Source organism: Hippocampus comes, unplaced genomic scaffold (genome assembly GCF_001891065.2).
Source record: "Hippocampus comes isolate QL1 unplaced genomic scaffold, H_comes_QL1_v1.1 scaffold207, whole genome shotgun sequence".
Classification (NCBI taxonomy): Eukaryota; Metazoa; Chordata; class Actinopteri; order Syngnathiformes; family Syngnathidae; genus Hippocampus; species Hippocampus comes.
The window spans coordinates 500,900-511,235 of record NW_017805146.1 but is presented as its reverse complement, the minus strand read 5'-3'; the positions used below and the strand labels follow the sequence as shown (position 1 = coordinate 511,235).

The window sequence follows — 10,336 nt, the reverse complement described above, 5'->3', positions numbered from 1 at the left end:
CAGCATTGACTGGAAGCGTTTGGGCGACTCCGGAGTGACACGATGGGTCATGAACACAGAAACACAAGTTGAGCTTTTTTTTTTTTTGTTTTTTGGTCTTTTAATTGCACCCTTCTTTGGACCAACACATTGGGACCATGCTGCAGCCGGTTGGAAACCAGGCATGGCAAAGGAAGAAGGGGGGGTTTGTTTGTTTGTGTTTGGCATTTGCGGGGCTGCGGGGCGGGGCGGGGGTTTTGATAACCTTGTCAGGCGGAGAGCAGACAAGAGTGTTTGCTCAATGGCGTTATCGATTCAACTGGGATTGAAAGCATCGGCGGTCAAAACACTCCCATCGGGTAAACAGAGCGCGGCGGATAAGTGGCGAGGAGGCCGAGGCCCAAGTGAAAAAGATCATTACAGCATCCCGTCTTAAGTTTGCTGCACCTATCATCAACTCGCCCGAGTCTCCAGCCAGCTAATCTGGTCATCGGGCGTGAAGGGAGCACAGTCAAGCGGCTGGAAGGAATTGTAAGTCCTGCCCCCTCCATCCCATCCCCCGAGCGCCGGTTGGAGCCACACCGTCTGTGCTTGTTCGCCAAGGGGGCACCCCCGGGAGACCCCTGGCAACTAAACAAAAAAAAAAAATACAAGCTCACGAGACATCGGAGCCGTGTGCGTTTTGATGGCCCGTCCAGGCATCTGGAGCGTGTTGCGTAAGGCTGGCACCTTGGACATTGTACGAGGGTCAAGAGGGACAGAATAAACATCAGGCAAGAAAAAGCATGTTTCTGAAAGGGTGGCTGCTTGTCATGAAAGAACGGCAAAGACAAATTTGACAATCTTTCGAATGAACCCGCCACATTCAAACTCGTGTTAACTGGTGGTCAGCACACACCTTTAAAAGTACCTCTTCATAAACTTTAACTGTTCCTGACATTTCATTTTTGCTGAATTTGCTTTACTACCTTGCTTGCCGAGTTACATTGACTTCATGGCAGTTACTACATTCAAGAACTTCTTTACTTTGGCTATTTTGTAACTGCGGTGACGTAACTGCAGCTCAATCATTGGAATGACTTGAAACGTAATCCGCACCAGCTACTTGGCTACAGTTACTTTTGTTTTCAGATTATTAGGGACGAAGTTACCAGTAAGAATTTCACATCTGTCACGAAGTTACTAAAACGCTAAAGTAAGCAAAAAATAAATACATTGTCATGAAAAGCCGAGTGTAACTTCATAACTGGACAGGCTTTCAATAAAACGTCACCTGCACTGGGCACTAAGTTACTAGTTACTTAAGTACTGTTATTTAGGTATTGTAGCTGTAACTAAGTAACAAAGATAGTAAAGCAATGAAGATTTCAGGGACCCCTTTAGGAATGATGAAAAAAATATGACATCGACAGAGGTCAAGATTGGAAGGGTAAAGATCAAAGTTAGGGAGAAACAGAAAACTTCCATATGGTCCTCCTAGCAATAGAAGCTTGGACTTTTGCGAGAGTTTATTTGAGGCTTCTTTTCAGACTTGACGGCGGTCTGGATCAGATGTTCTCTCGGGCTCTCGCTTCCACAACCCCCCCCCCCGCTTCATTCAAGTCCCCAAAAAGCCCTTGCAGATCTCGAGAGGTGATTCAATCGCCCTCCTGCCCGAGCGTTGACAAGCCGGCCCACACGTATTCATCGCAAGAGCAACAAAAACCCATCTCGGTTTCCCATTCCCGGTGCGTGTCGTGTAAATATTTCAAGTCTGTCCAATCCCGCCACCCTCGGGGACCTCCTGGTGATCCAGTACAGTAGGAAGACGGTAAACCGAGAGGAATTGCTCGACAAGGGAGCGTGGAGAGGGGCGTGCGCATGTGAGGGGTTCATTGTGTGTTAATGGTGGCGGCTACTGCCGGAGGCTGTTGAGAGATGGGGCTCACCGGGAAGAGCGCGAGGCTCCACTTCCTCGCCACTGACAGATGACGGGCCGTGGGAGGAAAGCGCCGTCAACGCGAAGGAGGAAGCTCCAAATCCCTCCTGTGACAAATCCATGCAGATAAACACGTCGGATCTCTGCGGCACGCCGCTAAATGCTCTCGCGGCCCGAGCAAAAATGGTTTTACCTTACGCGCGGTCCACGCGACGACTCCTTTTGAGGCAGGAAGCCGAGTCGACGTCGTAAAAGCGGGCGGAGGGGTCGCGGGGAGGCAGACGGTCTGACTCTTGGTCCTCTCGCCTTCCCCGTTGGGAGCGAGGCAGGAGACGTGGAGTGTTTGGACCTTGACAACGGGTTAACGCTTCTTCGGTGGCGACTAGAATGCTACGGTATGCTAGCTTAACGCTCAGACATCAGGCAAACAAAGTCGCATCGATGTGGCGGTGTTGTTCTCGTCTAAGCAAAGGATGTCTGGACACCAGCAACTCTGTCTGCAGCTTACATTTGACAATACGTGTGAAACTCTTCATTTGTGTCTTGACTGTACCATACTGCCCCCGGTGGTCAATTCTCACACAACAGTTGGAGCCACGGTAAAGTTCGAAAGAAGTATCAAAAGCATGATTCGAGCACGAACCTGATCATGTTATTTAGTTATTTAATCTGATGTTATTTAGGCACGCATGCTAGCTAAAACTACTCTTGACGACTCTTATTTAAAGGTAATGGTTGACTACTACATTGGTTTATGTAACACGGGCTTGCTGTATGATTATGTACATGGTAGAAGCATGGTGTTGATACCTAATGATCCTACGTACTTTGCTGCTATTGCGAGCTTCTTCGGGGGTTTAAAAAAAGTCACGGGTACGACGCCGTTGTCCCGCTAGCATTGTTTGAGTGAAGTGACTTGGAAATACCGGTCGATTTGTCTTACTCGTGAGAACAAAGAGCGTACTTGTAGACGGACCTGAAGCTGGATGTTATTCGATGGTTCTCCCTGTTGCTGTCCAGGTTTCGATGGAGCGACTACGCGGTGGAGGTGCGGCTCAACGACTACCTGGACATCGTGTGCCCCCATTACCCACAGGGCGAGGTGCCGCTGCTGGACGCCGAGCGCTACGTGCTCTACATGGTGGAGCGCGAAGACTACGAGTCGTGCAAGCCGCAGTCGTACGACCAGATGCGGTGGGAGTGCGGCCACCCGTTCGCGCCGCACGGCCCCGAGAAGTTCTCCGAAAAGTTCCAGCGCTTCACGCCGTTCACCCTCGGGAAGGAGTTCCGCCAAGGAGGAAGCTACTATTATATCTGTAAGGGCCGTTTTGTGTTTGTGAAAGTGAATTCTGTTCATTTTTTTTTTTTTTTTGGACATTCAAACCTCCAAAATCATTTTGAAACGTTTTTCACAACAGAAATTCAAAAAAATGTTTTTTCTCCTCAACTCCGCTGTATTTCTAGAGCACTTTAAAGCAACCACCACGGTCTACAAAGTGCTGTACACGCAGCAAAAAAGAATTCCGATCCAAATCAAGTCTCACACTGACTCAAAAGCCAACAAATGAAGTTTTAAGATGAGTTTTAAAGATAGGCGGGGTTGTCTAGATAAAAATGAAAAGTGGACGATGTTTCCGGGGACGCTCCAAATCTGCCAACGTGTGAGGGCGTTTTCTTGGGGGGGGGGGGGGGGCTGGGTTATCTGTATTCCTTGAAAGCCTGCTCCAAAGCTCTCGGAGTGCGAGTGCGCAGCCCCCCTCCAGGACACCCCACACATTTCCATCCAAATTTAGATTTGGGTTCTGGATGGGACTCTTCCAAACCTCAAAAAGTCTCCAGTTTTTGTAAGCTTAACTGGATGCTATCTCCACAGTCCAAACATCCCACTTGTCGCTGTTACGTTAAGCCCAAAAGTGGGGTGTCGGCTCACCCGAGTGTAACCGCACGCACGGAGTCGGGTTGTCGCCCCGACGGCGGCTGTAATTAGATAAGAGGCAGGGCAAGGCGCTCTCCGCCTCGTCACAGATGGCCTCCTAAAGCTCTGTGTGACCGTGCGCGGTGTGCACGCACGCACCGATGGATTAAGAGGCCAGAAGAGGATAAGTGCATTAGTTGGGATGCTAACGCATGTGTGTGTGTGTGTGTGTGTGTGTTTTTTCACCCTCCATCCCCAACCGTCCCCGCAGCGAAACCTTTACACCATCACGGTGAAGAGTGCCTGCGGCTCAGGGTGGACGTCGTCGCGGCCGACGGTCAGAATGAATGCCCGCAATTGCTTCATCTCGGCCTTCTCGGATGGCGGGATAATTGATTGATTCCCCCCCCCGCTTTTCCCTGTCCATGAATCTCAGGCTCACAGGAGGCCAGGGTGGCCAAAGGAGGCAAGAGCGGAGATGTCGTGGTTGCCGGAGGTGGGGTTCACAACCCGTCCAACAGACTGCCTGCAGGTATGCTGACCCAAAAGTCTCCAGAACTCATGTCCGAAATTCAACAGGAAGTCAGACGCTTTGAAGCGGCCACGTCACTCTTGAAGATGCAACTTGTCGACGCGATGATGATGCCGACGTTTCACACGAAAGCTAGCGCAGCATGCTAACGTCCTGCTGGTCTTCTTCTATCTTGCAGCCGACGACCCGGTGGTCAGCCTCCCTGAGGTGCGGAAGAGCGTACGGACCAGTTCGGCGGCGCCGACGTCGCAGTCCGTCCTGTCGTTGCTCGTTCCATTCTCGCTATTGGTCTTGCTGCTCTGAGACAACTCTGTTTTTTTTTTTTTTTTGTGGGACCACAATGAAGGGACAGTCTGTGGGGACGAAACCATTGACCGCCTGAGCTCAGCTCTGTGGCTGGCCACAGGGCGAGTCGGGAGGACAAAGAATAGATGGGACTCGTGTTGGAGCGAATGAACAGGACAAGCAATTGGGACAAATGCTACCAAATAGCAAATTGAACCGACTGCCCTTGGAGCCAAAGATTGGTCGCGTCCGCCGTCTTGTGACGCCCCACTCCCACCTCCAATACAAAAAAAAAAAAAAACCCAACCTCCCACATTTGCCCGCCTGCCAGTTTTACATTCTATTTGTGTGGTGATGTTTTTTTCCGTAACTGTGGCATTGGAGCAATTTTTTTTTTTTTTTTTGTGGGGGGATTTTTTTTTTCTTACAAATGTAGCATTGACAGACTGTTGTCAGGGCAACCACACAATTACACATTGCCATCGGAAAAACTTTTGTACGTTCTGTGAAGATAATTTATGACATTGCATTGGGAGCTTTCCTGTATGTTCCGCGAGCGAGCGAGCGAGTGTGTTGTTTGAAAGGGGGGAAGTTGTGCGACAAAATGGATTCGTGTCAAAAGCAAACACTGACTTGATGTGTGTTTTTGTATCTCACGGGGAGGCTGGTTCTTCTGTTTGTTCAATCTCATCTCACCGCCGCCAAAAAAAAAAAAGAAAAAAAAAAAGACAAAGCGGCTCAAAATCAACCCGTGAACTACCACCGCAGTCTATTTAGCCGACTCAAAAGGACAAAGCACAACAGTTTAACGACAACTGCAGTCTTTTGTTGTTTTTTTGTTTGTTTGTTTTTACTGAAACAGCTTTTTGTACATGTGTAAGTAAAACTAATGTATGATATGTAAATACATAAAAGATTCTATAAAACTCAGAAACTTGTTTGATATGACTAATGTGAAATTTTCATGTGGAATAAAAGGAAATAGTTTGGGTCAAACCAAAAAAAAACCATACGTTGTGACTTTTTTTTTTCATGTTTCGTGCGAAAATGTATATTTATTTTAAATTTTACCAGAATAAAGTAAGGGAGGTAAAGAATGGTAACAATCGACATTTTGATATTTTCCTCAAAATGGTGAAAATCATGATCGTGACTTTTATTGTGCAAATCGAAATCATCAATATCATTTGGAGGTCCAACTAGAAGCATTGAAAATGTTGCTTCAAATACACATTTCTTGATGAGGTCTGACATTTTAGCTACCGCATATTATTTTTCAATGTGTTTTTGAACCATTTTTAAAATAATAATTGTATTTATTCCATTCTGAAATATTCCCGTTGGATGTCTTTGTTTAAATTTGAATTTCTTGTCGTCTTTTGATTGCGGGAACTCTTTGAAATTGTGTTTCATTTACTTTTTGATGTTTTCAATATTTTTCATTGACTGTAATTTCAAGTCATTTTATGGTTTCATTTGTGTATTTGTAATATTTTAAATGTTACTTTTTATTTTTTTTAATTTTTTTGTAACGCTTACAAAATCCATTTTTAGAGATGGATCATCACTGTGGGTCCACTCAACTGTCTACTCTGTTTTATACCAGGAGAAAGAGGAAAAAGCAATTCATTGAGAAAAGAAGAAGCCGGAAGAATTTCCTCTTTTGTATTGTCGCCTTGGCGGAGGTCTGCTCAAGTGCTCGGCGTGTTACTAACCCCTTGGTGACAATGTTTCCCTCAGAGAAGTTTGGCTTTTGCCACTCCAATGTCTGACCTCAAACATGACCTTTAGCCACTCACTCACTTGTTTGTCACCGCTGTCGTGTTGTCACGTCGTCCGTTCTTTTTACGGCCGTGACAGCAAAGACAGCTGTAGCAGCAAAAGCCGGTGCCGCAGTCTCACCGCCACACTGTGTTTTCAAAGTGGAGAGCAACACCATTTCACTCTTTCGAGTGGCTGCACTGAACGGAGATGTTTTTTTTTTTTTGTTTAGTTTTTTTTGTCTTGACCTGTCCATTTGGATTTTATTGCAGCCACGTCATCGAGACACTTACGAAAAATGTCACCATCACGTGGGCCCGTCTGGCATCTTCGGTCCACTGCCGGGATCGGTCCAATCACCTTTCTGGTCTTTGTCATGAACGATCCATTTTCCAAACCGCTTATTCAGACCGATACCGGAGTGACTCTTCACTATTTGAGTACTCACCCATTTCGAGGACTGGTACTTCTAATAATTTATTTAACACAATGACAAAGAAAGTGAACAAAGACCTTTCTATCTGGCGCAGATGATGATTTGTCTATGTGTCAAACTAACCCTGTATAGCGCCAACTGCAGCTGAGGTGGACTTACTCGATGTCAGATTTATTTATTTTAAGTCTGCCTTAAGTATGTCTGACTGGTACCGACAGCCTCCAGAAGTACCTGATACCTGAAATATCCTTTAAGGCGGCTATCGGACCAATACCTGGTATCAGGTACGACTGGAGGCTGCCGATACCACTCAATGGACATTTAAGGCAAAAATAGATCTGACATCGAGTAAGTGCACCTTGGCAGTAGTTGGCGCTATACTGGGTTAGTTTGACACACATAGACATTTTTAATAAAAGGTCATTAGGATTAATGACAAGATTTTAAAAGAATACCCCCCCCCCCCTCCCAAAATAAGTATAAATTTGTTTGTTTGGGGCCGGGGGTGCTGATTTGGACCGAATCCTAGTAAATTCTTGTGGAGGCAGATTTACAGGATTAACATATGAACAAAAAGCTGATCGCGACTAATTTCTTTTGGAATTCAGTTCTGTCTTTGTTGCCTCTCTGAACAGTGGCAATGTGTGTGTGTGCTTTAAAACAAAATCATTCGAGCAGGTTTTATGACTGCGCGGTGGAAGTTTACAAAGAAATGCTTGGAGGGAATCGTGTCGGTTGTATTATTTTTGTAGAATTTGCAAAGCTTAAAGGCTAGTCAAAAAAACAAACAAAAAAAGAGCAGATCGAAGTCTTCAAAGTGGGATGCATTCATAGTGATGACAAAGCGCACCGATGAAATATCGACAATGCCATTTCGAGTCTGCGAAGGCCTTTCGTGCCATGGCCAGTGGAATATTTGCCTGATAAATAACCGGTTGCCTTCCACCCTGTCTGCCACAGCATCAGCTTGGTTGGCGAGGGCAGGGGAAGTACAGTTCGGACATGGTCGTGCTGCTGGTGTGTGATAGCCAACCGTTTTTATTTTCCAAGTTACGGGAGCCCGTAATGACGGCTTTGGCCCTGGCTCGCCTTTTGTTCGCGCACAACGGGGGGGGGGGGGCTGCGCACAAAAGAAGCGCTCATTGCCAGAATCAGATTAGCTCGCGGCTACGTACTGTATACTGCTAACTTTCTCCCTCCGACGGCCCACCAAGGCTGCGTGGGAAAGCAGGAAACTGCCAGATGATGTACGTTTCATCCTGTTAACCACGCTCCATGGGTTTGTGCAGCAGGACCAGATCGCATCATTTCCTCTAAATTTGACACAGTGAAGGTTACCGTAAAGACATAAAACAAAAGAGAATGAAATGCTGAAGATTTAAATACCAAACTGTGCAAGTGACCCATCATATCTCCACTCTCCTACATTGTGTAGCTAAAACAACCACATAGCTTTGCCCCAAAGTTGGCTAGCTTAATGCTCACAGATAATGGGAAACGTCATTGACAGGCTAACGAATCGAACAGCGGCTGTGTTATAATGCTTCGCTAAAAAGCAGCAATACTTGTAGCCGAGCAACGTCTGATGTCAATCGACATCGATGACTTTTATAATTATCAGTTTTTGGCGAGTAAGTATATTTACAAATGTATTAAACGTCAAATTGTATAACCATGCAATTGTTTTGGTGACCTGAACTTAAAAGTAACGGAGAAACAATGACGATGCACGTCGCTATAAACTCCGTTTTGGGAGTAGCCTTCGCGATTGTGTAACATTCCATGAACATTTGTGCTTGGAGACAGCCTGTACCTGCACACGGCGCATGCAGACGTGCTGATGCAGATACCTGGGGTGAAGAAAAACAATTGACGAAAAATAGACTTTTAATTGGAGCAAGCTTCCTGCCAGAACCGCAGGGCACCCATACGCGCATAACATAAGTGCGGTTGAACACTTGACAAGCAAGAATGCACAGCGGTTATAATGTGTTTTTTCAATAGTCCTTCTCGAGCAATGATTCCCAACCACCGTGTCACAAGAAATTATCCACGTCCGCCATCTACAGTATTTATTACAAACAATGACTCTTTCTATGCCAGTGACGTATAGTGACTGCAGGGTACCATTAGCCATTTGTCAATCATACATCAGATTACTTTTGTGCTCACCTCGATTGTATCCTAAGTCATATTTCCCCATTGAAAGAAATTGCCATGAATCCGTTCGTCCCCCTTTAAAAATCCAACCAAGGTTTTATGTCATGTGTTTTTAATCAGAAAAATAACACTTTGTAATATTGTATCCATACAACAATGGCCTAGTTACTTGGAATAAAAAGAATGAAACAATTTTTGCTTCAATTCACGGGACATCGTTGCTGCTCCTTCTGCCTTGGCCACCTGGAGGCAGAACAGTACAGACATACTGTATGTGGAGACGGTCGAAACGCCTCAGTAAGTCTTTGCAAAGGATATACGCCTGTGAGTATCGTTATATCTGTCTACATGTGTTTATCCACAGTGTGCGTACAAAGGATCATCTGTTGCTTAGTTTTACCACAGCGACACAGATGATATTCAATAGCTGTCCGTGGCATTTGCCATTGCCTGTAGCATTGGCAAAATGGTTTGCCATCAGACAAACAGCTGTAGAGTTGATTTCTTGCACTCATCAAAGCAAAAAGCCCATTGAATGATGGAATTCTGACTTTTTCCATTTAGCTTCTTCATTTATTTTTATTACACACACACGTTTATTTACTCGTGTGTGTGTGTGAGTGTAGTCCATAGTTGACTGCAAGTCTGAAGATGTACACTTCCCAGTCACTCCACCGCGAAATAACGATGGTTGTCCGTCAATTACACATCTTCAAGCCTTTACTCCTCAAGTCCTCCTTGGCTGCCTTGATTTGCCCCTGGAGCTCCCGGGCCGCCTCCTGGCAGTCGTTAAACGTGGCCACCCGGTAGCCCACCGTGGCCAGGGAGTAGCAGCCGAACGACACCAGCAGGTAGAGCGGCATGGGCCAGGCCACCTCCCGGTACGTGTGAGGGACGCTCAAGTCTAACGGGTCGAACGCGACCAGCACCCAAGCGGCCAGCACCACCGAGATTCCGAACAGCCACTCCATAAGTTTGGTCATGATGACACCAGGACACGCAATCGACCTGAGAAAGCAAACGGCAGGTATAGATGAGTGTACGGCTAGCTTAGCTTTAACATAGCGACGGAACTAGAGGTTTGAACTCCTAAACGGCGACTAATGCTAATATTAACCACCAGGTTAGAAATAAATGGTAATAGAGCGTCATTTGTGGCTTAAGATGTTATTATCCTGTACCTACAGCAACAATGACATCACCCCAAAAATGTACGTACCGACTGCTTTTGGCCAACTCAGTTTAGCGCATGTAAATGACGTCAGATTACCGCGGTCTGTTCTGGGAAATGTAGTTGTGCAGCCTTGCTCGCGAAAAAACACAGCAGAAGCAATTTTTCTCAAGTCAAGT

General features: G+C 46.1%; 2 protein-coding genes across 3 annotated transcripts in view; one reads left to right on the top strand and one right to left on the bottom strand.

Annotated features, from left to right (window-relative positions):
- efna1a (ephrin-A1a) overlaps positions 1-5,635 on the top strand; it is a 23,820-nt gene extending 18,185 nt beyond the window's left edge. The window contains exons 2-5 of the mRNA XM_019867895.1: positions 2,918-3,213; positions 4,084-4,149; positions 4,249-4,344; positions 4,523-5,635. Of these exons, the coding sequence (XP_019723454.1) occupies positions 2,918-3,213; positions 4,084-4,149; positions 4,249-4,344; positions 4,523-4,647 (583 nt within the window). The 3' untranslated portion in view covers positions 4,648-5,635. The remainder of the gene's footprint in view (positions 1-2,917; positions 3,214-4,083; positions 4,150-4,248; positions 4,345-4,522) is intronic.
- Positions 5,636-9,081: 3,446 nt separating this feature from the next.
- On the bottom strand, positions 9,082-10,275 carry dpm3 (dolichyl-phosphate mannosyltransferase subunit 3, regulatory). Of its 2 annotated transcripts, none has more exons than XM_019867924.1 (2): positions 10,206-10,275; positions 9,082-9,994 (listed from the first exon to the last, which is right to left on the bottom strand). In XM_019867924.1, the coding sequence occupies exon 2, from the start codon at positions 9,967-9,969 to the stop codon at positions 9,685-9,687; it is 285 nt and encodes a 94-aa protein (XP_019723483.1). In that variant the 5' UTR covers positions 9,970-9,994; positions 10,206-10,275; the 3' UTR covers positions 9,082-9,684. The 2 variants fall into 2 exon arrangements, with proteins under 2 accessions (XP_019723483.1, XP_019723482.1); XM_019867923.1 differs by having other exon boundaries at positions 9,082-10,002; positions 10,205-10,274.
- Positions 10,276-10,336: the final 61 nt, after the last annotated feature.

Excerpts from the sequence above, each read along its gene's own strand:
- dpm3 (XM_019867924.1), bottom strand. The coding sequence starts at position 9,969 with ATGACCAAACTTATGGAGTGGCTGTTCGGAATCTCGGTGGTGCTGGCC.